Source organism: Leptidea sinapis, chromosome 21 (genome assembly GCF_905404315.1).
Source record: "Leptidea sinapis chromosome 21, ilLepSina1.1, whole genome shotgun sequence".
NCBI classification, from domain to species: Eukaryota; Metazoa; Arthropoda; class Insecta; order Lepidoptera; family Pieridae; genus Leptidea; species Leptidea sinapis.
The window spans coordinates 9,470,140-9,496,300 of NC_066285.1; the positions used below are offsets into that span (position 1 = coordinate 9,470,140).

General features: G+C 33.8%; 1 protein-coding gene across 3 annotated transcripts; it reads right to left on the reverse strand.

Annotated features, from left to right (window-relative positions):
• Nucleotides 1-3,594: 3,594 nt before the first annotated feature.
• LOC126970630 (histidine--tRNA ligase, cytoplasmic) lies at nt 3,595-24,490 on the reverse strand. Of its 3 annotated transcripts, none has more exons than XM_050816697.1 (9): nt 24,198-24,490; nt 23,831-24,109; nt 22,560-22,772; nt 22,093-22,314; nt 15,104-15,310; nt 13,443-13,737; nt 12,704-12,804; nt 10,671-10,853; nt 3,595-8,632 (listed from the first exon to the last, which is right to left on the reverse strand). In XM_050816697.1, exons 1-9 carry the CDS (start codon nt 24,288-24,290, stop codon nt 8,396-8,398), a joined length of 1,830 nt encoding a protein of 609 aa, XP_050672654.1. In that variant the 5' UTR covers nt 24,291-24,490; the 3' UTR covers nt 3,595-8,395. The 3 variants fall into 3 exon arrangements, with proteins under 3 accessions (XP_050672654.1, XP_050672655.1, XP_050672657.1); XM_050816698.1 differs by lacking the exon at nt 23,831-24,109 and adding an exon at nt 23,501-23,663 and having other exon boundaries at nt 24,198-24,487; XM_050816700.1 differs by lacking the exon at nt 23,831-24,109 and having other exon boundaries at nt 24,198-24,486.
• Nucleotides 24,491-26,161: the final 1,671 nt, after the last annotated feature.

Consider the following 26,161-nt stretch of genomic DNA (forward strand, 5'->3'; position numbering starts at 1 on the left):
AGGATTATAACAACACGAAATTTGAGTATATCAACGATCAACCCACATAATAAGTGAGATACGTTTGATTAAAGAAACTTAAAATCATACGGCCTATGGCGCAAAAGGGAATGTAATGGAAAACAATAAAATTAATTTATCAGGTTTAATTATACTACTTCTGAACAGGAACCTATTTCAGTACTTATTAATAACATGTATAATAAGTTAAATAATTTTCTTCACAGTATATGAACTACAAAACTAATTGTATTAACACATTATCGTCTAAGATCTTTTGTAGTTATAAACCAAACGATTAATGCTACTCGCTTCAGATCGATCTCTCGTTGGTAATGTGTAGTAAGTATCGTCGTAACTTGCATATCGTTTTGTACTTGGCTTTATATCAAGCTGAATATAATCGTCTTTCTCACGCCGTAGTTGTCCCTTTTCAGAACCGCTGTATCGAGGGTCTTCGTAGATTGTAATAGTTTGTTTTCTTCTAGCGACTACAGGGGCATTCGCTGGAACTTCCTTAGCCACTGGAGCTGTCCGCGATTCATCAACACCGTACCCGTAACCATGATGTGGACCATAGCCGTAACCACCGTCGTGTCGGAAACCGTGATCGTCATAATATCCTGGGCCACCATAATCTCTTTCCCAGTCATTATGTTTATCCCAGCCAGATTGTCTATCCCAAGCAGGATCACTTCCAACCCTAGGTGGAACCCAGTCTCTTCGATCTTCCCATCTTTGCCAATCCCATCCTGGATCATAATGATGGACGTGTGGTTGCTGATATTCGCGCCGATCATGGACGTTCCCTCTATCGTGTACTTTTCGTCCATTATGATATTTATTGTACGCTTCTGAATCTTTAAGATAATGGTTCCTTCCATAGTCTTTATGACCAACTTGCTTGCTCCCAACATCATCATAGCGGTTATGACCACCTCCTCGGTAATTGTCGCGTAGATATTCATGCCCATTTCTATGAGATCCTTTATATTGTCTATTGTCTCGATTATCATAACGATTCAGCCTATTATTGTAAGCTGCTTGATCTCCCTCATCGTTAAAATCATCAAAGAATGTGCTTTTGTTGGAGGATTCATCTTTATGATAAGAATTTTGAAATCCCTGTTTATGATGGCCTTTTTTATGCCCACGCTTAAAACCATTAGATTGACTGTCTTCTGCTTTATCCAGCTTTGCTTTGGATCCGCCAAACTCATCGCTATCAGACTCAGCCTTTATTTGATGGTCCTTTTTCAGAAATTTAACATCGTCTGTTGTCTTTGTGTGTTTGTTAGAATGATTGTCGTTAATTTGACTCTCGATGTGGTGATCCTTCTCTCCCTTATGCTTGTCCACCTTCAAGGATTCAGTCCCTTCGTCGTGAACAACATCCTTTAAATGTTCTTCCAGTGCATCTTTCAAGACTGATGCGCGTGTTCTTGAAATCACCAGAAATACACAGATAAAAAATACAAAACGTTTTCTCCACCATTTCATTGCTTCGTCGCTTGTCGATGATGTTGACTGTTGAATTAATCGATTTGTAGTAAATGGGATTTATATTGCGTAAGCTTTATATTGGATCTGAGTAAGTTGGACTTCGCGCTGAATTAAGGCACAATTGCAGGAAGTTTCCGTGCTATAAACAATGAATGGCCAAAACACTACTATGGTCCTCGCGACCGTGACCATTTTAAAGAGTACCGGAGTATATCTAGTATGGAGGTCGAGGTGCGAGATTATGGTACGATCATTTAACATTTTATTGAATATAGAGAGATAGTTACAACTGATGATAATGATGAGGGGTGTGATATTTTTTCTTCAATCTATATTTATATTATAAAGAGGAAAGATTTTATTTGCATTGAATAGGTTCCGAAACTATTGAACCGATCTGAAAAATAATGTAACTCAAGGTGTAAAAAATGTACGCAGACGTCGCGGAGTCAAATCCGTTTACATTTTTGGAATTTAATAAATGTGTCCCTAATTAGGACGAAAAAGCATTTATTATTATCGATTTATTTATAATGCACAATAACTTGTTATAAAATATATTATGCATTTTATCACTTAAATTATAATTTTGAAGTAAGCTATATGTAATCAATCATCTTACATTTGGCGCGTGAAAAAAAAACTTGGGCGTCATTGCCCATGATGCATTAAATTGTATGTTTATTCCTCGCAGTTACTGCAACCCACAGCCTCGAGTATAATGAGCAACTTAGCTCAAATCTATATAATATCTATACTATTATGTAATGCTGCTTATCTCGGGAATTGATCGGAAGCACAGTTAAGGATAATACAACTAGGAGACGTTGGTGAAACCAGACATAACTTCAAAGTGGGAATTTTCACCGTTAAGCATTGATGTCAAGCATTCCACAACCGCGCGATTCACTTTTCAAAATCTAACGACACAATACCAGAAACGGACCTATGCGACTAGTTTCCAGATTTTATACCTTCCTTCTGCAGCGACATTTGACTCTCTGCCCAACTCTCAGCCGCATTCTTGCGGATTTGCACCCTCTAATCATTGACGAACTATAAAACAACTTAACTCCCAATCGCCTATTGAAAGGTCGTCAGAAAATGTCCGGACGGCGTTTTATATACGTACACATTAACCTATACAGATAACATTCAAGCATTCATTTTAATTAGCACCCTGTCTCGTGGCAGTAATGTTCAAAGTCTATTGTACATACATCAATAGAAGTGCTCTACGTCACAAAAATACACAGCAAAGTAATTAAACACGTCAAATTAGTTACACAACTTTGTTAATTTAAAGGGGCACTTGCCTAAAATAATAAGGCACACCAAAATTAGAAACATAACCAAGGCAAGAGATGGATTAGAACACGCTCGGTCACTAAAATGGAGGTGGGCCGGACATGTGGCGCGTCTACGTGACAAGAGATGGACGAAAACGGTGACCACATGGGCGGGTCCACAGGGAAAAAGAAAGAGAGGTAGACCTGTAGCTAGTTGGGAAGATGACATCAAAAAAACAGCTGGCCCCAACTGGATTCAAGTAGCCCAATCTAGAGAGGACTGGCTATCTTTGGAAGTGGCCTTCACCTACAGAGGAGTTCTTACAGAATGAAGAATAATAATATAGGATTAAGGAAAAACTAACACAAGTAAATTTAAGGAACCAAAGTTAATTACTTACAAAACTAATAAGTGTATGTAGGTAAACTAACTTAATCTAACTTCATGTTTTATAAGCTGTAAGAAATAAAAGGCTTTTTTATTTTTATTTACTTGCCTAAAATACGACACTCCATCCTTTTAAAGTTTGGATATGCTGTTATTTGGACAGTTCTTCACTGAACTCTTTGTCATTGCGTGGCGTTTTATTCAAAGCGCGGTCGAAACTCGGCCTAATAGACGCTTGGTCAGAGTTTCGCTTCAGACAATTTATCAGCGTAACTGTGAGTCTATTATTTATTTTACGTAAATGCCTCTAATATAAAATTGTGTTTCACTAATCTCTGTTGTAATGAGCTAGTCCTTGAATTTAAACGAGTATCACTTAAAATAATTAACCTAAAATATCAAAATTAAAAACACTTTTAATTTAATTTCATTTATTAAAAAAAAAAACAAAATACTTTTCGTAGGTAACAAAGAACTTTTTCTAATACAACTGCGTTTATAAATATCCTAAGACCTCTACAATAAATAATCAAAGCATTATATTTAAAAGTATAATAAAATTTAGACCAAGTATACACACGTATTTTAGGTATTGTAACATTAAATTAACTTATTGGTAATAACTCGTATACAAGCAATTCATACGCACACAATATCTTATGTTGTCATTTATAAGAAATTAGTTGTTTATTTTTAATTCTGAAATTTATACCGACCAAATATTTTTTATTTTTGTATTTAATAAACAATACACATAGATACTGGTCCAAACACAAGCATTGAACTGTGAATTTAATTAACTTTACTATAATTCACTTATACTCTTCGATGACTTACTCGTCTAGATAGACTGTGACAGTTGTGAAAACACCGAGAAAAATTGAGGTTGAGAGATAACCTTTATTTTGAGCAATGCACGCACATTAACACAAAATTACATACAAGTCGCGAGTGTAAGACGTAGCTTGTCACGCAAACTACAGTAATAAAATTGGCCACTTTTCATCGGTTCTGTATATTTCATCTGTAGACATCGTAGAGTTTAGAGATTAGATTAGAATGGAACCAGTCCACATGCAAACTAAGCTGAGTATTTGAGGTCCAAAGTCAAAAGATAGTTATTGTTTTGTTTTGTGACTTTTAGTATATATTTTGTGTATGTGTTCAATATCATTGCTACAAATACGAGAAGTGAAATAGTTCCTTTTAAAATTATAAATATCGGATAAGTTTTGTTCGGGGTGTCAAACAGTATTTTTTTACGATTCTGTGGACTGGTTCCTTTCTGCTAAACGCTAGCCAAATCATTATAAACATATGAGTGTAGTATTTTAATATCTACTTCGTATTCTCGTGACCAACTATCGATTGGCTAATGGTTGCATGAATAATAAGAAAACACTCTTTCTTTCCATAAAAACTAATCAAATTTAACATAAATTATGATGCAATGCAGACATACGAAACTGGAAAGGTTAGTTCAGTTGACGACAATATCATTTGTGATTGTAATGATTATAATTAACATACTTTTTTATAAGCTGCTATTGTTAATGCAGAATGAGGAGCTAGCTTTTATTATTTCTAATTTTACTATCACTTTAATGAATAGGCACAATTGTACCCACCACGGTAATTAACCCTACTAAACATTCTTGATAGGTAAGTACAGTCAGTGTGAAATTCAATCCAAGAAGCTCGAATATCGATATTCGATATCGATATCGAAAATCGATACTTTACCCAATTTAAAATCTACAGCGCAGCGCTAAATTGACGACATTAAATAAACATACGGGTAGTAGTACTATTTTTTATGAAAATAAGGGACAAAACGAGAAGGACGTTTAGCTGATGGTAATTGATACGCTCTGCCCATTGCAGAACAGTGCCGCTCAGGATTCCTTAAACACCCCAAAAGTTCTGAGCGGCACTACAAGTGCGCTCGTCACCTTGAGACATAAGATGTTAAGTCTCATTTTCACAGTAATTTCACTAGCTACGGTAGTAGTACTAGTAATTCAATCGTAATCATAAATAAATATTAAAAAAACTCTCCATAATATAATTTCGGAACAGCCTGTAAGAAATCTAGTAGCCGCGCGCTAGCGTAGGCACTGACACATACTTCGTGACGTCATATGCGACCACGTAAGGGTGATTAAATTTTTTTTTACTAAATATATTATTTGTTTGTTTGAAAATATCAATTATATACTTAAAATTATAAAATTATTTTTTTACGATTAAGGTTAGATAGACCTACCCGTGTGTTCATTTAATGTCGCCATTATAGTGATACGCTGTACAGTAAAATAGACTATACTTCAACTTTTTTTTAAATATATTCTAAAATTATCGTAAAGATTCGAATACCAACTGGTATTTTTATGTCTTCAAAATAATTCCACTTTATGCTAAGAAAAAATGTTTTAAATTTAAATGATGATAAAAATAGTCGCGCCAAAAAGGGTGCCGCCATGATCGTGACGTCATAATAACATAAACAAACAAAAATATCAAATGTGCGTTACAATCCTTATTGATTTTTATAAAAATAAAAACGACTTTTCATAGTCCGTATCGTTGGTGTGTTGCTAACGTCAAATTGTTACAGCTTTAGTGACGTCACAAAATGGTGGTCGGCGTTTTCGGTCACGAGACATACAGATAATAAAACTATGACTTTCATTTTGAAAATATAAATAATTCTCAAGTTTTTGTAATAAATTAGTATTGAATTCGTATTTCTAATGGCAGAAATACTAGAAATAACATACTTTCTTCATTAAATTTTGATGATACTGACCTTATGTGACTGTACTTCTCAATCTAGAACATTTATTATGTAAGACAGTTAAAGACTATCCCTTTATTTGTGGTGTTGATTTTGAGAGAAACGAGTTGTAACTTTAAATGCACTTTATGTTAATATATATTCTAAATGCATCTTCTTAAATGCAAAAAGAATTTACCCGACATGAAATTGTATCATAAAGCATGTGAATTATTTGTACAACATAACCTCCAAGTGCAAAGGAACAATATTACTATAAAATATTATGATTAGCTATAAAGTTGTTCCATTTCTAAGCATTTAATAGTCGGACATGAAAACAATTACGGACAAATTACTAGTGTGATTGGATCAAAAATTTAGAAGATTCAAGTCCTAATGATATAAAACTTGAAAAACAAAATTTTATGAACGATGCGGGATTCGAACCCACGACCTCCGGTGTTGCCGGAAATTGCCGGTGCTCTAACCAACTGAGCTAACCGTTCACGGAACATCGGAGGTCGTGGGTTCGAATCCCGCATCGTCCATAAAATTTTGTTTTTCAAATTTTATTTGTGTATTAATCCTAGAAGTGAGGGTTATCACTTTAAAAACATAACAAATTGTTTAGATATAAAACTGTTAACATATTATAACAAATCCATTCTAAATTCAGTTATTTATAAACCTTTTTGGCACCTATCCACAAATTACGTCATTTCATATAGCTTATTGTTGTATGTGTTTGTTTCCGATAAAGTACCTAAAACAAACTGTAGCAAACAATTTTTCACTTCTGGGATTAACTACACAAATTAACGAACGGTTGGCTCAGTGGAAGAGCGCTCGCACGGAACGCTAAGGTCGCGAGTTCGAGTCCTGCATCGTTCATAAAATTTGTTTTTAAATTTAATTTGTAGCAATTTAAGCAATTGTTTACCAGAAAAGGTCCCTTATAAGCAACAACATGGGTTATATTAAAATTAAAATAAACTTATGATCCCTACGAAAATTGCAATAATTCAACTCAAGCTATCAAAAATTGACTTTTACAAGTTTTGTCATTATTGGGCATGTACTGCACAAATTATTGTGTAATATATAAATAATAGGATTTGTACTTCATATAATATAATATATTGATGGTAACCAAAGTGAAATCAGAGACAAGTTTGCTATAAACGCTTCTGTGACTTTTGATAATGGCAGAATACCGTTATATTTGCAGGGATTTATTAAGTACATTGTACAAAATGTGGGATCTAATAAACTGAATTGTCCCGTTACATCCACAATAAAAATTTGGCCACTTTTCCGAGCTAAGTAATAAAATTGATCAATTTTATCATATAGGAACTGATCAACATATTTTGCTCTTTGAAAAGTACAGAGTAAATCTTTGTTCAGAGCGAAATGGCGCCACTTCTAATGAAATCTTACTGAGATGATTAAGAGATTCGAATTGAAACAATACAACAAACACAGAAATACATAATTCATCTATGAATATGCGGTCGGTAACACCAGGTACATGACCAAACAATATCACAACTTCTTATACTGTACAATAATTGGTGATAGCCAATAACAGAAGTTTTATAAGCAACAACTCTATACGAATACAAACGTAATTAATTGATGTCTAGTTTTAACTCAACTATTTAAGTTACTCTTTTGAGGTCATTTCTTAAGCCAAAAAAAAATTGCCCGAATTTTGCGTAATACATTGACACCTCAGTTCCAAAGTGTAACAAATCCGAAATTCAGTAAGTTTGAGATAAGTATGACAAATGTTCCATAAACAATAACCCACCTCTATCAAAGAGAAATAAGTCGATATGTGAATACAATTTAGTTGTTACTTCCTATATTACAGAAATAAAATTTGAAAACAAAATTTATGAACAATGCGGGACTCGAACACGCGCCCTCTCGCGTTCCGTGCGAGCGCTCTTCCAACTGAGCCAACCGTTTGAGTAACGTATCATTGATAAATCTTGTATGCTTTGTTCAACTATCAGGTTGTGGCTTCATCTACAGGATCTACTTTACAGTTGATAATCTGCTCAACACCACTATATATATATTAGGAAATTGACTTGAGATGTCGCTCTTTCAATTCTAAACAATTTGTTATTTTTTTTAAAGTGATAACTATTTATATTAAAAAAATCATTATTTCCGTATTTAATCACAGAAGTGAGTTTATCATTTTAAAAACATAACAAATTGTTTAGACTCAGAATATTTCTTCATAATTCTAGAATATATTCGTTTGAAACAGTAACAACTCGAGTTGTTTTGTTGGAACCCTTTTTCTGAATTTTTATACTTTGGAATTTAGGTTGATATATGATGAAATTATTCATCTTTTTTTTATTCATTTTAGTTTTCTCAGCCCGTAAAAAAATGCATCAATGGAACAATTTCAGCACATCACACAACCGGTCCATTCATTACTTTTCTATCCAGCGCATCTATCTTCACCTTCAACTCTTGAACCAGGTCATCCTGGGGCACCTCGACCTCCTCCCTGGTGACGATGTTCCGTATCTTGACCACGCCACGTTTGAGTTCAGCCTCGCCCAGAACCACAGCGAAGGGAATACCATTCTCTTCACAGTGCTGCAACTGTGTCAGCATCTTGGGATTCTTTTTGTATGATTGCTCGGTCTGCGAAATGAAAACAAATATAAACTTCCAGTGCTCTGTCTTCGTCGTCTCTGACGTCGCTTCATTGTGTGTCTCCTACCGCATTTATCACGGGGAGTGTTCCGAAGAGCTGTTTAACCTGATTCCTGCCGCCGAATTCCACCTTCGCACGACACGCCACAAGTTAGGATATCATCCTCACCATCTGGATGTGTGGCGTTCCTCCACAGTGCGGTTTTCAAGGAGCTTTCTTCCACGTACTACAAAGCTGTGGAATGAGCTTCCTTGTGCGGTGTTTCCGGGACATGGGTACCTTCAAAAAAAGCGCGTACACCTTCCTTAAAGCCCGGCAACGCTCCTGTGATTCCTCTGGTGTTGCAAGAGATTGTGGGCGGCGGTGATCACTTAACAACAGGTGACCCGTACGCTCGTTTGTCCTCCTACTCCATAAAAAAAAAAAACTCATAATGCCTACTACTCGGCTAAGTTAGTGGAGTTATTTAGTAAGTGGGCGTTGTATGTGCTTTTCCAACAAGATCCCAGAAAATATTCAAAACAAAATAATGTATTACGAAATTCAAAAGATGAATTTTACATTACAACCATGTCTTTATTTAAAAAAAAAAAGCTCCCGCTGAGTTTCTTGCGCCCGTTCCTCTCAGGTGTGTGGCATAAGTTTTCGAATGGGTGGTAGTTTTTGACATTCAAATAAGTGATATTATTTCCTATTTTGAACAAAAATATTTGAATATTTTGAAATACATGTTTAACTACGTCATCTATTTATAGCCGCCAAACGCACGAGGGTTTCTCCAGGCACTTGGTCATTCTCAAGGTAGTTATTGGTATATATATTTTCTTTTAGTAATTTGGTCGGAGCGAAAGTCTTCTCAAACATAGAACGGTTTTTTTTACATCAACAAAAGCGGTAACAATATACCTAAATGGCTAATTAGGTCAAATAAGTAGGTAACTCATTCTATCGTCCAGTGTTTAGTTAACTAATGATTTTATGATGCATATGTAAAAATTTCTTTTATTTTCACAAAATAGATTCCTTAACTTTTTGATGACAATTAAACACCGCTTCGGAAACAAACGGCGCTATGAGAAAGTAGAAACAGCGCAAGAATTTGTTTTGACCTCTTTTTTTTAATATTACAATTGCATTACATAAGTTAGCATACATGTTTGTTTCCGAGTCATGGAAGTTTATGCAATAACAAAAAAGTTATGGAAAGTTGAATGCCACCAAATGCTGGAATAATTTACCACCGCCGCTACGGGGTTTACATTCAATCTCCAATTTTCGGACAAAGAACCGAAATTCCTACATCCCAGACATGGTGAGCTCTGTTTCATTTTTCCTATATTATATATAATACAATAAGTTTAATGAAACAATTACATTTTATTACTTCTTATATATATACACACATACATTTTTTATTATTTTAACTATTGCATTTTTTTTATTTTTAGTTACATTTTTAACTCAATTTTGTATAAGATCTATTTTAGTTTAACAATTATTTATATTTTTACTACCAAATGTCACGCAAAAGCAACGACTTACACTCGCGATTTGTATGACACTTTGTATTAGTGTGCGTGCATTGCTCAAAACACAGGTTAGTTCTAAACTAAATTTTTTTCGACGGTTTCACAGCTGTCATACCTAGTCTATCTAGACCTATTAATGACCTAAGTGATTTTGTTTGAATGTGTGCTTAAAATTTTCTTCCGAGATAAATTATTCATTTTCATTTAATTACAAATTTTTAGGCAGAATTGGACGTAGTTCCTGAAAAATGTTCCAAGCCACAAACTTCACATTTTAAGGAATTCGTGTTTAATGTTTTATAATTATTAGTGTATTCCATTCATGTGGGTTGGGCTACTAAGTCATAATTTCATTTAAAGAGTGACAGAAGGGCTGCCATTTTTTATCAGTCCGTTAATGGATGAATCACATGACCAGTTTTGTGTTCTAAACTCAATTTCGAGATGATTGTGGTTTGGAACGTTTTTCTGGAATTATGTCCAATTGTAATTTAACCTTGATGCCAGCGTCCCACAGTTGAGCACATATCTTCATCCGCTCGTCCAGGAAGTTCTTCTGCGCCGACGCGACATATACGTCCACCTCTGTCGTTCGCACGCTGATCTCACCCGCCGCTAGTTTCGCTTCCAGCACCGAGAATATACGCTCCACACCTATACTAACACCCACACAGGGCACCTGGAACGATATTTTTTTGATAAGAAGAAAGAAAGAAAAATGCTTATTTTGAAAAATACAAAAGATGTAAAATAAACTTATAATAGACAGAAACAATAAAATGAAACATATATACTAAAAAATAGTATAAATGAATATGTCCCTTCGTAGATATAATTACTAACACAATTAGATTATATAAGTTTAGTAAACTTATGTTATATAAGGAACTAATATAAGTTTACTAACAATGGATCGTAGTTATATGGAAATAAATAAATAAATTTATTATTATTATACTATTAAGTTACAAAAATGGTCACGATAAATATATTATTATATAGAGCAAATCTTTTTTTTAAGTAGCAAACTAAAAAGTAATGTTAAATAAAAACTAAATCTTTTTATTTATTTATTTCATAAAATCTACAGCACATTACATCTCTTATTAGCTAGGTAACAAAGTACAGATCATTGGCCAACAGTGATTTTATATTATATAGGCAAATACTAAAACAAATATAGCAAAGTAAGCAAGGAAAAAAAATAAATGTCCGCATAATATCATGTTTTCTGTGTGTGTGTGTTTGGGTGTGTAGTGTGTTGTTATTATGAGTGATTTTTTAATAATTTAGGTGGTTTGGTGGTTTTCTTGTAAACTTAAATATGACATAGATAGAACTGATTGATGAAAAATGATTATTTATACCAAAAATACTACTTAAATTATTAAATACGTGTAAATTATATCTGAACTTAAACATTTCGTATTAACGCTACTATTTATTTATCCCCATGTTCTGGTTATTATGGTCACAGACGAAAATCACAAATTAAAATTTTAAATAAATAAATAAATAGAATAATAAGTTAAGTTTGTTGCTGATGCTTCTGGTTCTGCCGTGAGTGTAGTATTGTTTTTTTTTTATATATATATAACTAGCTGACCCGACAGACGTTGTTCTGTACATAATAAATAATAAACTGTTTTTTTATGAATTCATCGATAATATTTCGTAACATCAAGAATTATTTCCTAAAATATGCTCGCTGTTGTTGAAACGAAATTGTTTCACAGCAGAACTGTCAAACCGTGCGTCAATAAATTCTCTCATAGAAAATATGTCCATAGAAAACAAATATTGGAAATAAAAATAATTATGGGTCCCGAAATAAACACTATCCTATCTCTCAAGTTGGACTAAACTGCACTCCATGAAGTAATCCCCATTAAAATCCGTTCATTAGTTTAGGAGTCCATCGCGGACAAACAACGTGACACGTAATTTGTATATATTAAATTAAGATAGTATTAACAAAATATTTTTTATTTTATATTAAGAATGTACAAAAACTTATTACACCATTCACAGTTTTTAGTTTTATCATAGTATGTGTAATAAATACAAATAGGAACTAGGTAGAAAAGGGCGAGTGGCGTCCCCCTCCTGCCTCCGCCGCCTGCGGTCGTACCGATTCATTGCATTGCAAGTCGGTTCTCATATTTACTATATAGGCGTGTCACGTACGCGAATTCGCGTAAGTGTTCTGGTGCCATAACACGACATTGCTACTTTGTGCGTGATATTAATTATAAGTTATTATATTTGAGTAGTTTTTATACTTCAAATATGATTACCATCTTATGTTCATTACACATATGGTTTTATCCATGAAACATTTTAAATAAAAAATAAGCAAACTATACCACCGGCATCATTCGTTAGTGTTTGGGCCAATGTGAAATTGGTAAAAAAGCCATTCATAACTATATATTTTATATATTCATAAGTACATCATAAATATTTAAACATATATCTTGTCATGCGCCCTCAATAAATTACAATCTTATGTGTGTTATTTCTATTCACCTGTTTGTTCTTCGAGTCAAACATTCCCACCAGGTTGTCATATCTCCCCCCGCCAGCTATAGATCCAACTGTTTGCTCCTCATTGCCTATTTTGATGGGCTCTGAAACACGAATTAACTATAATTTGTACCTAACAGATAAGAAATTACAAAATCGGCACGTAACAATATCGATAAATTTGGTAGTACATGGGGCACACTAAAAGTTTTGCACTTCTAGCTTATCGGAACTATTAGAATTTCGAATGTACTATTGTTTGAAACGTAAGGTTGCAACCTTCTTAGTAATTAAAAAAACAATTGGCGGGAAATCATTTGTCAATTGTTTTTTATCACACATCAAAGTTCTACGTACGCAACGAAAATTGAATTAAGTCGCAAAGTTTTTAGAGAGATGATTATATATGATTTTAAAAGTTCTCTCTCTCTCCACAAGACTGTGCCGCTCGTCTTCATAATGCTTTTGGGAGAGAAGCATGAAGAGAAGCAAGAAAATAATTTAATTATGCCAAATATTGTATTAACTAATTAATTTAGTTTTATACCACTAAACTTAAATTCATACCTTTAATAAACGAATCCTTTGTACCTATATGTAGATTGTATTTATTATTTTTTAACAGATTGCAACCCCCTTTAAAAACAAATTCTAGCCCCTAAGGGTCGCGACCCCCGCTTGAGAAACGTGGGACTATACAGAATACTTATAATTGAACAGTTATAATAATTCATCTACTTACGAGTCAAGACCGCCTCATAGATGACTCCAGTATAATAATCCAATCCCCTCGCCAGACTCAGATCGAACACTATCTTGTCTTTGATACCAAAAAGACTGCAAAAATGCAACAACAGTTTGATTCCTTCGAGTCCCTCTACCGCACTTTTGCACTTGGACAGTTTCTCATCAGCCAGAAGCTTCTCAACCAGCTCTGTTCCACCATTCAGTCGTACATATTCACCAATCTGATCTGCTGCGTCCGGTGTTACGCCTTTCTCGTTTATCATTTCTGTTCTCACTTCATCCCAGCTCATCTAGAAGGACATTTATTGATTTTTTTAAACTCTTGGGTTAGATCCGGTAGCAAGCTATTTCTCAGACTCGTGTCGAAGGCTTATTACAATATTAATAATGATTACGTAAACGATATTACAATATGGAATTGAAAATTACAATATGGAAGACGCAGTATTGGTAGGGTAGTATTTTAAGATGGACCGACGATCTGGTCAAGATTGCCAGAATACGTTGGATGAGGGCAGCGCAGGACCGATCGTCGTGGAGATCTTTGGGGGAGGCCTTTGTCCAGCAGTGGACGTCTTCCGGATGATGATATGTATAAACTTTTGTGAAATTAGCATGTATTTAAATTGTATTTTTAGTGATTGACGTTGACGAGCAATTTGTTGATTTTATGCCAATAAAGTATTTTTGACTTTGACTTCAGTATGGAACAAAGTGCGGCAGGTAGTTAACTCTTAAGATCCGCAGACCATACACATATAATGTGTGTTAAAACATCCATGAAGACAAATTGTTTAAAATAAATTTTGAATTTTTTAACTGATAAAAAGTAATAATATTATAGAATACTAGCTGACCTAGCAATTTTGTATTGCCATACAAACTAATTAAAAAATGTTTTTTGGGCTATCAAAAATAGATGTTAGCCGATTCTCAGACACACAAAATTTCATACAAATCGGTTTAGCCGTTGTGGTACACATAATCAAAACATCCTTTGCGAAGGAGCCTCCCACTGGTAGAAACTTTGCGACTGGTACAACTTGGCAATGAACTAATTCCGTTCACAAATACCAATAACAGGTTCTGGCCTTAGTGCAGTTCAAAGGTGCAATACTATACAGATAAGGCTAAACGAAAGTCACTGGGACATACCAAATGTTATACAAGGATTTTAAACTACTTTTACTCGAAAATAGTAGTAATAATAATATAATAATAATAATAATTACTGTGTTTTCGTCCGAAGGACGCCGTAGTTAGTGAGGTAACTGGGCAAATGAGAGTTAACATCTTCTGTCTCAAGTTGACGAGTGCAATTGTAGAGTCGCTCAGAAATTTTTGATTTTTTCGAGAATCCTGAGCGGCACTGCATTGTAATGGGCGGGATCAATTACCATCAGCTGAACGTCCTGCTCGTCTCGTTCCTAATTATCATCAAAAAAGGGCATATACTCCAAAATCATTGACACAAATAAAAATTTAGATTTATTCCCAGAATTCACTTGAATAAAAATCGTTTAGAAATTAAAACATGAATGCGGGCAACCGCTCGTAATCAATAAAATTATTGCAGTGTCATTATGTGAAAGCGTCCGCAAAAAGTATTACAACAAAAAGTTCTCAATCATGATTCATCGTTTGCGCAACAATTACCTTATCGAGTTTATCAACCGTAGAGCACGTTGACCGGAACTTGTCAGCCGGCACGCCGCAAGCCTCGAACATTCCGTCCAGCAGTCGTCTGTGGTTCACCTTGAGCACATATCTGCCAATGTCAAGCGCGTCCAATATCTCCGTCACCACTTTCAAACACTCCGCGTCCGGCACCATGGGGTCGAACTGGCCCGCTATGTCGTAATCCTACAAAACACATTACACATATGTGTATGTCCGTCTGCGATTGCCATCTTGCAACCCTATTGCGGATCTGTGGATGGAACAGAATAATAAAAAAATCGCGATACAAAAATAGGTGTTCATTGTAGAGAGGTGAAAATTTGATGTTATATGTATTTTTCAATGCTGAATCATAATAAAAAAAATAAAAATTGTCAAAACAAAAAATTTTAGAACTTGGTCACCCTTATCAAAATATAGGGATTTACGATTCTAATATATAAAATTCTCGTGTCGCGGTGTTTGTTACCAAACTCCTCCGAAACAAACCGTCGGATAGGTCTGAGAATCGGCCAACATCTATTTTTCATATCCCTATATGTTAAGGGTCCTCTAACCTCTAAATATTTTTTTATTTTTTTTGACAATTTTTTGAAGTTATACTTCTTTAGACTTTTATGAAAAAATGATGAGAGTGAAATTTTAAGATGAGCGCGCATCACTGTAACACAAAAGTAACAGGGTGAAGTTGGTTCCTAAAATTGTGTGACGTTTGCGAAATTCGTTTTTTTTTTGGTTTCTTCATCCATTATTAGGATAGGCAAAGGGTTCAAGCCCATACAGCCGTATTCGTTGTTTACTAATTAGTTGTCAAAGCCATCGTTACAAGATTTTTACAATATTGTACTTTCTACAAACGTAGACATAGCAGGAGGAATACATAATTTTATGGATTTTTGCTCTGTTACGCCAAAGCAGTATAACTTCTTACGTGCATAAATACGTACACACCCTTTTTTTTATTTTATTATGATTCAGCATTGCAAAATACATACAGCATCAAATTTTAATTAAAAAAATCAACACCTATTTTTGTATCGCGATTTTTATATTATTCTGTTCCATCCACAGATCCGCAATAGGCAAACGAATATAAGTAATAATTATTGTAGTACGATATATTTTATGTACAATATATTTGGTAGGTCTGAGAATCAGTCGTCATCTATTTTTTATACTTTAAAAATTTTGATTATTGATTTTTTTTTATTACTTTATATGGCAACTAGTGGACCCAACAGACGTTGTGCTGTACACACGTCTTAAATTTGAAAAATCTGTCCAGCCGTTAGGAGGAGTTCACTAACAAACACATGAGCAGGAGAATTATATTATATGGACGTAATTGAGAATCTAAACCAATCTCAAATTCACTGAAACAAACAAAAAGTCATCAAAATCGGTCCAGCCGTTTAGGAGGTAGTTTAATTGGGAATCTAAACCTATCTTGAATCCACCCGAAGACACACATCAATCTCAAATTCACTGGAACACACAAAAATCTCATCAAAATCGGTCCAGCCGTTCAGGAGGTAGTTCAATTGTAAATCTAAACCATTCTCGAATCCACCTGAAGGCACACAGAAAGTTTCAATAAAATCGGTCCAGCCGTCTAGGAGGAGTTCAGTGACATACACACGCACACAAGAATTATATATATAAAGATAGAACGTTTGCTGGGTCAGTTAGTTATTATATAATATGTTCTATCATAAACTAACCAATCACACTACCATCGACCCAGCCCACTGATCATTACGAGATACCACATTAGGAACACAGCTTAACGATTACAACCTCTATAAGAATACAGGATGTATTTGTTATTTTTTTTTTAAATGAAAATAAGGGACAAGACGAGCAGGACGTTCAGCTGATGGTAATTCATACGCCCTGCCCATTACAATGCAGTGCCGCTCAGGATTCTTGAAGCCCCAAAAATTCTGAGCGGCACTACAACTGCGCTCGTCACCTTGAGGCAAGATGTTAAGTCTCATTTGCCCAGTAATTTCACTAGCTACGGCGCCCTTCAGTCCGAAACACAATAATGCTTACACATTACTGCTTCACGGCAGAAATAGGCGCCGTTGTGGTACTCATAATCTATCCGGCATCCTGTGCAAAGGAGTCTCCCACTGTTAAGTGTGACCAGGCGATGATTCCGTCACTATAACAGATATAAAAAAACTTAAACTACATTACAATTAACTGATACCGAAAGTGCGTTACCTAATCAGTAAAATCATATCAATATATTTTTTTAAATCAAACCAAAAGTCCTAAATTTTGATATATTGATTGATATATGAAACACTCCTGTACATTTAGTACCTATAAGATTAACAGAAAGGTCATTGTATCGCACAAAAAGGACGTCACTACGAATACAAAATTATTATACTCAATAATAAATATATATTATTCAATAAAAACATAGTTTTATAACTTTGTTAGGTTAATTAACATATAAACATAAATGTTTAGGCAGTTAATTGTATATTACTTTTAACATTAAAATCTGATTTAAAAAAATCTGTGAATTATTAACATGGAAGATGATTTTAGGATGAATTTATAGGTATAAAAAACATTTAATAATAATTTTTAATTAGATGTGTAGTTGCCTCAGAGTGTGTTACCATCTATCTATATATATAAAAATAAATTGCTGTTCGTTAGTCTCGCTAAAACTCGAGAACGACTGGACCGATTTGGCTAATTTTGGTCTTGAATTATTTGTGGAAGTTCCCTGTTAAAGATTCCCTGAATCTTTAAAAGGTGAATAAATAAGAAAATGCTCTTAATCAAATAAAAACAACAATTTTCATTTTCCTTTGATATGTCCCCCGTCGTTCTGTAATCAAAATGAAAGAATAGTTTAAAATGAATAACTAATTAGAATCTCTATATATTTCTAACTCTCTCAGGAGCTAAAAAACAAACTTAATTTTAGCTAACTATAGTTGGTAGATTAACTAAAGTTGTTTACTATATATCAGATTATTTTTATGTAGATTGATAAATCTTAAGTTTTGTCACAAATTAAATTTCTGAACACAACCATTCAATTAATTTTTTGTGATATGGCGTGTTGCTGCACCAGTTTGGGCGCAAATTGAAAAATGATTCAGCATTAAAAAATACATACAACTTCAAATTTTCATCTGTCTACAATCAACACCTATTTTTGTATCACGATTTTTATATTATACTGTTCCATCCACAGAAATATGGTTGCTAGATGGAAATCGAATACAATAATTAGTGTAGTACGATACACTTTATATACGATTTAATATTTCGTAGGTCTGAGAATCGTTCATCTTTTTTTTATACCCCAAAAATTTTTATTATTGATATTCTTTTTATTTCTTTATCTGGCAATACAGCGTTTGCTGGGTCAGCTAATAAGATATAATAATATGTCAGAAAGGAGAATGGCGAGAATGCATTTATTTTGGGACCCACTGAAAGAAGAGGCGTACATCCTGGAAACTTATAATTGTAGAACGTAACAAAATTAAGAAAAAAGCAAATCGTTAGTAAGTCTAAAAAAAGTGGGAGAAAAAAGATAATACCTAAAAGTAAAATATAACCTAAAATTATTAAACGATATCCATTATTTAATCAATAATTTGTATGTATGTGTATGCCTAATTACTGTCCGCTAAAATATTATATAATATTTATGTGGAAGGTTGGCCATCAGTGAAATAATTAAGGTTATTAGTAAGAAATTATAATAATTGAGGATTCACAATTCATTCGTTTTTCAAGCTTTATATTTGGTAATATAATAATAATGATGAAGCTTTATTTGATTCCATGCAAAAATAACAATTGTTTAATATTACTCTATGTTACTATCTCTATCTCTGGTTTTATATGGACCCCTTTTGGGTAAAAGCCTCCTCCAAAGAACTCCATCTAGTTTTGGTTTTTGCAATCTCTATCCAACTTTGCCCCGCCACCGCCACTATTTCATCTGTCCCACCACAAGGCCTGCCTCTCTTTCTAATGCCTCGAGGGCCGGACCATTTAATCACTCTGTGTGTCCATCTGTCGTCAGAGTATCTGGCCACGTGCCCCGCCCACTTCCATTTTCTTTTGAGGGAGAAAATAAGTGCATCGGTTATTTTAGTTTTGCTTCGGATGTCTGCGTTTCTCACCCTGTCTTTAATTTTTAAACCTAGACAGCTTCTCTCCATTCTCCTTTGAGTAGTCTGTATTTTGTTTCTCGTTTTTAGATCAAACGTCCAGGTTTGGCAACCATAGGTGAGAAAAGAAAAAAGAAAAAAACGGTAATAATCTTATTGAATTTTATTGTGATTTACTACTGATTTGAGTAGATAGTTCGATGGTGTCGAAACATCCATATAAATAATGACAAGGACTGTCATGTCAAAAAAATGTAGATGTCAATTGCGCAAAACGTTCCGTTAGTTGTCAATTGCGCAATACGTTCCGTTATTTGTCGATTGCGCAAAACTTTCCGTTAGTATAAGTTGACTTATTTTTTAATAAATTATAATAATTTCTTTCTTTCGCCTCCCATATCTTAGCGCCTCAATATTTATTATATAGACATCGTATAAAATTATGTTTATAATTTATATAAACTTGTACGATGCTTCCTTATTTTCTTAATTATGTGGGCCAATTCTCGCCATCCTCCTTTAGCACTTTCTGTATAAATATGGTTATCTTCCGCCGAAAACCTATTCATATGACAAAGGTCAAAAATGCGCAATTACCAACACAGCTTATGCAAAGGTGAATACGATGTTTATAATTATTCGTAACTGGTTATATGTACATGGCGACCAAGCGATTACGTCATAACCCGGCCCCGACCTTGAAACTATTCTAGTTTGCCGAGTGTAAATCTCCTAACAGGATACTTCCCTGTATGCGGTCATTCCATCCCAATATTATTATGTTATTTTAGGATGCATGACCCACATTTTTGAATTGAAAACTTCTTTTAGCGCGATACGCGTATTTTTAGATGAGATAAAATCTCTGGACTCGCGACACCGTTACGAGACGCAGCTATTGTGTGTGCATATATGCATGTACATATAGCAGACCGCCAACGCGTCTAGATAAATTAAATGTAGATATATTATTTTTAAATGTGTACTTTAAGACAATTATAAAAACCATTTCAAATATACATAAATATACAAAAAATAAAGTGTTTGTAGATAGTTATACAGAATGCACGCAAAAAGATAAATACTCCTTTGGTGTTTATGTTTGTAGAAAGAACAATAATGTATTAAAGGTGTAAAAGAAAACCAATTAAAATATTATTATACCGCATAATTTAGTTAAATGAATCTATTTAAAATATTAATTAAATTATTTTTAACTTCAAAAAAAGTAATTTGGAATAGTGTTTTTGAAGTCGGTTGTTTTTTTTGTTAAATTTTTTTGAAGAACGTGATAACGCGTTTTTTTTTTAACTTTTTGAAATTTAATTCTTGTCCACTGGTCGTTGTTCAAACAAACATATTATGACAATTACAAGCTTTATGGCAGCTGAAGTATGATACAAATTGTCTAGGTGTCTTACGGCCGTTCGCAATATTCAGTCTATCTCCGGTTGTAGACTACTTGAGATGCAAAATCGTAACTATCGTTGACTTTTCTGTCCCAATAAACTTATCGAAGGTAACTCACCTTATCCGTACACGCTGTCTGTCAATCGCTGGTATGCTATACGTCCTCCGTATAGCTTACCAGCGATAGAAGTTTATATGGAAATTGCAATTCACGCGTCCCAATATAAGGCGATAAGAATGACGTATCGGGTATATTGGGACAGCTTCAGATTATTGACAGCTAATTACTGACAGTAGAAGGTAGTAATTTATCTATATGTGTAGATAGTATATTAGGAAAGGCGGTAAATAACATTAGGGTGTCGATGTGCGAGCGCATCGTAAAAATTCACTCTGATAATTTTTCTAACGCGCCAAAAGTAGTATACCTTGTAAAACATTTGTAGCGCTAAACTGGAACGCGAATAGACAGGTACCCTTGACAATTGCTTGTAATAAATCTAGATCGGTCAGTACACAGTGTAGATGTGAAATGTACTTGATAGAAAATGAAAGGCGCGGTGAACGGCGGCTAATGAATGACGGTCAACATTCGATTGGGGCTTAGTGCAACATTTTAGATGCGGAACATCTTGTGAAATGAAAACTAACGACTTATTCTGAATGACACTGAGCCGTCATACTCCGTTACATAAACACTGGTATGACTAAAGACGCATAAGGAAGTGCGATAGATCAAAGCATCATCAAGTAATTCATCGAGTAATATTTTACCAGAGAAATTTAAAAGTAATAATAACTAATTAGATAATATTTGTAAAAATAATTAATCAATTCTGAAAGAGTATTAAAAAGCAATTAATTAAAATATTACGAAGCTCACATCGATTTTACGATATAACACCTTATGCCTTACACTTTAAGGTGCAGTGTGGCAAAACTAGCTGTTACATAAACAATTTGTTTACTTGTTTATTCTTTCCTTTTGCTTGTTTAGTAACTTTTTTGTTTGTCTAAGCTCAACTTTCCGAATTTATTCAAATGAAATCCCAAACAAGATATTTGAACAGGTAATATGCAGTTTTCACATTATATGCTTATAAGATATGTATGTACATAAGTACAGACTCACAGCTAGTGTGTGAGTAATCTGGCAATTCTATTAGGCTGTGTCTACATTTACCTATAATTTATGGTGCATAAAAGCAATGAAATTAAAGATAATGTGTAGGGAGATGAGTAAAATAAGAGGGTATATTTTATCGTTTGTTCAACATCATTCTATGTGAACATCGATTTAGTTAGTGGTGATAATCTACCATAAAAAGAACCTTTAACCATGCAACAGTATCAATTAAAATAACAATAAAGAAATGTTTAAATAATACAGGTACATACACATTGATAAAACTCTCGATATCTTCCCCTGGTCATTGCTGGGTTATCTCTTCGGTAGACCTTTGCAATGTGATATCGCTTTAGGTTGTTTATCTTGTTCATAGCTAGATATCGAGCAAGCGGGACTGTTAGATCATATCTCAGTGAAAGTATCTCTCCACCCTGGTCTTTAAGATCGTAAATCAATTTAGAATCTTCTCCATATTTGCCAGTTAAAACATCCTGCAAAATGTGTGCACAATCAAGTTACATGTAAAATAATAATACTAAACACACTAAGACATAGCTAGTGAAATTACTGGGCAAATGAGACTTGACATCTTATGTCTCAAGGTGATTTGCGCAGTTGTAGTGCCACTCGTAATTTTTGGGTTTTTCAATAATCTTGAGCGGTGCAGCATTGTAATGGCAGGGTGTATCAAGTATCAAAAATATCGAAATATTATGGAATTTTTAAATAAAATTACCTTTAATTCAAAAACAGGGGTATCAAGACACTCTGCACCATGCTTCTTAAAAACATTTGTAATCTTTTGTAGCACATTGTTCCTTATTGTCATCTGTTGTGCATTATAATCCCTTGTCCCCTTTGCTGTTTTAAGTGTGAACTTCTGTGGTGTTGCTTCTTCAGGCTTAAGTTGAGCCTTCAATGCCAATAACTTTGACACTTCTTCTTTTATCTGTCAGAGGTGATAAAAACACTTGAATTTAAAGACAGTTCTATGATATATACAATCAAAGATCACATAAACATCATACAAAGATGCCATTTGCTACACTTAAAACTATAATATCTATTTACACACTAAAACAATTACCCCCTTATTCATAATAGTCTGCTAACTTAAAGCATTGCTAATTCTCACTCTGGCTTCTTCTATTGACCTAAGTCAGAATGAGAAAAAACACTCCTAAGCATCTGTTTAAATTTAGCGGACCATTATGAATAAGGGGTTAAGCTACAATTTCTGTATTGATACAGAGTGATTGTAATTCCATATGGAACTTTAAGTGGCATGTTTTATAAGCACATCAGAAGGTTTGCACAAGTTCTCCTACAAATAGCCAATTAGCAACCTAAGATTTTTAATTTTTCAAATATCCCAAAGAATTCGGCAGAAGGCGGCAGAATCCTAAATAGATAGGCATAATCCTTATAGGCAAATGAGTTAAGATAAAGCCATGCCAACATTCCAATTTTGGGTATACTTGCCACACAAAATGCACATGATTGTAATTTGGAATTATAAATTTTTTTTTGGTATAGTTGTATTTCTTTTGTTCTACAACAATGTTAACCATATTTATAAAAAAAACTATTTATTTTAAAACAACTATCTCTTTTAGACCTCTAATATTATAAAAATCACCTGTACAAAAGATAACATAGTGTTAAGCTGTTAGATACCTTACAATAAGATGTTGTTGCAATGCTTTTTGTGAAACCACATCCATTATTTGTGTTGTGCAACAATACCGTAGCACTACTTTCTAGTAATTTGTATGCTTTGAGCAACATGCTTTTCTACTTTACGTTCAACCTCTTACACCAATATGATTCTTCGTCACCACTGATGTGTTATTACCGGAAAAGGAAAAATACAATCATCATCAAAAACAAACACAAGTGGCAACGAAACAACCATATGTGGAGTTTCAAATAGGTTTCTATGATATACTTGCAAATAAAGAAAAAAAGTGCAATGAACGAGAGATAGTCTTCATAATAGCAACTGACCTTATCATCAAGACTTTTATTGTTTTCCTGCACTAAGTTAGGTACATCTAGTAAAGGTTTAACATTTGGAAACATTTTAATATCTGAATCTGTGAAGCTCCGCATATGGCACCACCATCTCTTAAAATGCTTATATTTGGTAAAATCTGTATTAGCATCAATGGTTTTAAATAATTCGATATCATGTTTACTAGGTGAAAAACCACTTATATAGCTATATTGAGACAGGTGTCGGTCAATTTGAGCAAAATCTTGAAATTTTTTAGAGTTCTTTTTAACCTACAAAATACAATAATTAGATGATGCAATACAATAGAAATGTAACCTGTAATTATGTGTGGTATGTATTTTATTTACATATACCAACCTTGTCGTTTGACTCCTTCGATGCCTTTAATTTTCTCACAATATCACCTTGTTCTTTAATTTTTTCTAACAAAATATTTTGATCTTCTGCCATTATAACCTAACAGTATGTGTGTGATCCTATGATTATATTATTAACATAAAAGAAACTGACTACGTAAATACACACTTTTTAAAGGATAAATCAAACTATTAAGTTTTAAGTAATAATTTTCCATTCGAAAAGTCCATTTAACCAGATTACAGATTCACTTGACTTGACCACACTTATAAACACTGTAACAACTAACAAGTAGTCAAGTAAGCGCACAGCTGGCCCCTGCCAAAGCACCCTCCAAAGATGAAAAGAGGATTCTGTGATCTGTCACTTGTCAGCCTTTGCTGTCAGTCTGGATCTAGTGTTATAGCCTAAGCACATGATCGGATTTGGTACGGCCGAACCATCGCATACGGTCTTGTAGCGAATCATGTTCTATGCTGCATATGTCCGTCGCTAGATTGATTAATTACCGTCCGGATCGTACCGAGTACGACGCCAGACCGACAGGTGCGAGGTGCCCACTGGACCGTCCCATGCTTCGGCCGTACCAAATCCGACCATGTGTTAGGCTATTATTTGTAATGTGCGAATTTATAACTCGCAGTCTCGTTATCGTCAGACTTTGACATATGTGGTAAGCCGCCAACGATAATTAAATACCTATACTTTTTTAATTGTTGATTAGTCCAAACATTAAAACAATCGAAATTAACTAGTATGCCGCAATCGCTCGTCGTACCGCTTCGCTCCGGCGTATATTTGAGCGAAGCGAGGTAAACTAAGTCTGTGTACAAAATCAAAACAAAATTAATCCAAACAAAAACAATAAAAATAATCTTTCGGAATTTGGCACCATATTTAAACATGAGGAATTAGCGCCTTATTTGGTCAAATGAGAAACTTGTGCTAATTTGCAAATTCAATAACTAAGAACCTAGCAATCGAATCACTCTCGATTGACAGCAGTGTTACTCGTGATTTGATCAATCGGCTCAACTTTTAAATAGATATAAATAGCGCGTGCTAATTTAGAATAATTTGTAAATCAGGTTTGTTTTTAATTATAATAATTGAATCAAGTCGAAATTCAAAATTCTGTCTCCACAATAACCTATTATAGAAAATTTTGAAAGTTTTCAATGAGTTCAAAAATTTATGCTGAGAAAAAATTTAAGACAGAAATCAATTTAAGTCACCCGGTGGGAGCTCCGCTCAGCATCGCTTCGCTTCGCTCACTAATATATTCTATTTTCGGGCAAAGTACCTAATAAAGGTAAAATTTTGTAAACCCAATTTATTTTAAGTAGATCAAAAGATTACTTACCAAAATTTTATGTCAAATTAAAACTATTAAACTATTAGTATAGACATGCACAATAAATACGTAAAGACAGCCATCGAAGATCGCGTCAACTCTTACCTCGAGGATAAGAACGATGCGGGAAAGCCCAAAAATAAAAGATACACAGATTTATATAGGTAAGTTAAATAAATTTCTAATAAAATCAGAATATTCTGAATGTACTTATGTAACCTAAAACCAAAAAAGAAGTTTTTAGAATTTTCGTCTATTGCTTGTTCACAATTCTTCTTAATTCTTTTATAAGGAGTTATAATCAATAAACAAAAAAGCTGTTTAATTTTAAATAGTTTTAAATAAGCGCAGTGTTGTAATGTAATGAAATGATAATTCTACAAAACACTACACCGAGTATTTAAAGCTGAACAGATATAATATGTTAAGTGTGTTCTTATAAATTATTCCGTAATTAAAGATAATAATAATTAATAAAACTAACCAATACATTTCATGTATTAATGTTACAAAATAGGAAGCTACCCTTATATTGAAATTAACTCTCATAACCTCAATCGAACTAAAATATATTTTAAATTCCATTTTTTGAACATCAAAAATATTAAAA

Bases quoted from the DNA above. Each gene is read 5' to 3' on its own strand.
- LOC126970630 (XM_050816697.1), bottom strand. From the start codon at position 24,290: ATGGCAGAAGATCAAAATATTTTGTTAGAAAAAATTAAAGAACAAGGT. The intron at 13,738-15,103 runs GTAATTGTTGCG...ATGTCCTTCTAG, and splicing joins CGGTTGATAAACTCGATAAG to ATGAGCTGGGATGAAGTGAG. The intron at 8,633-10,670 runs GTTAAATTACAA...TTCATTTCGCAG, and splicing joins TGTGGGACGCTGGCATCAAG to ACCGAGCAATCATACAAAAA.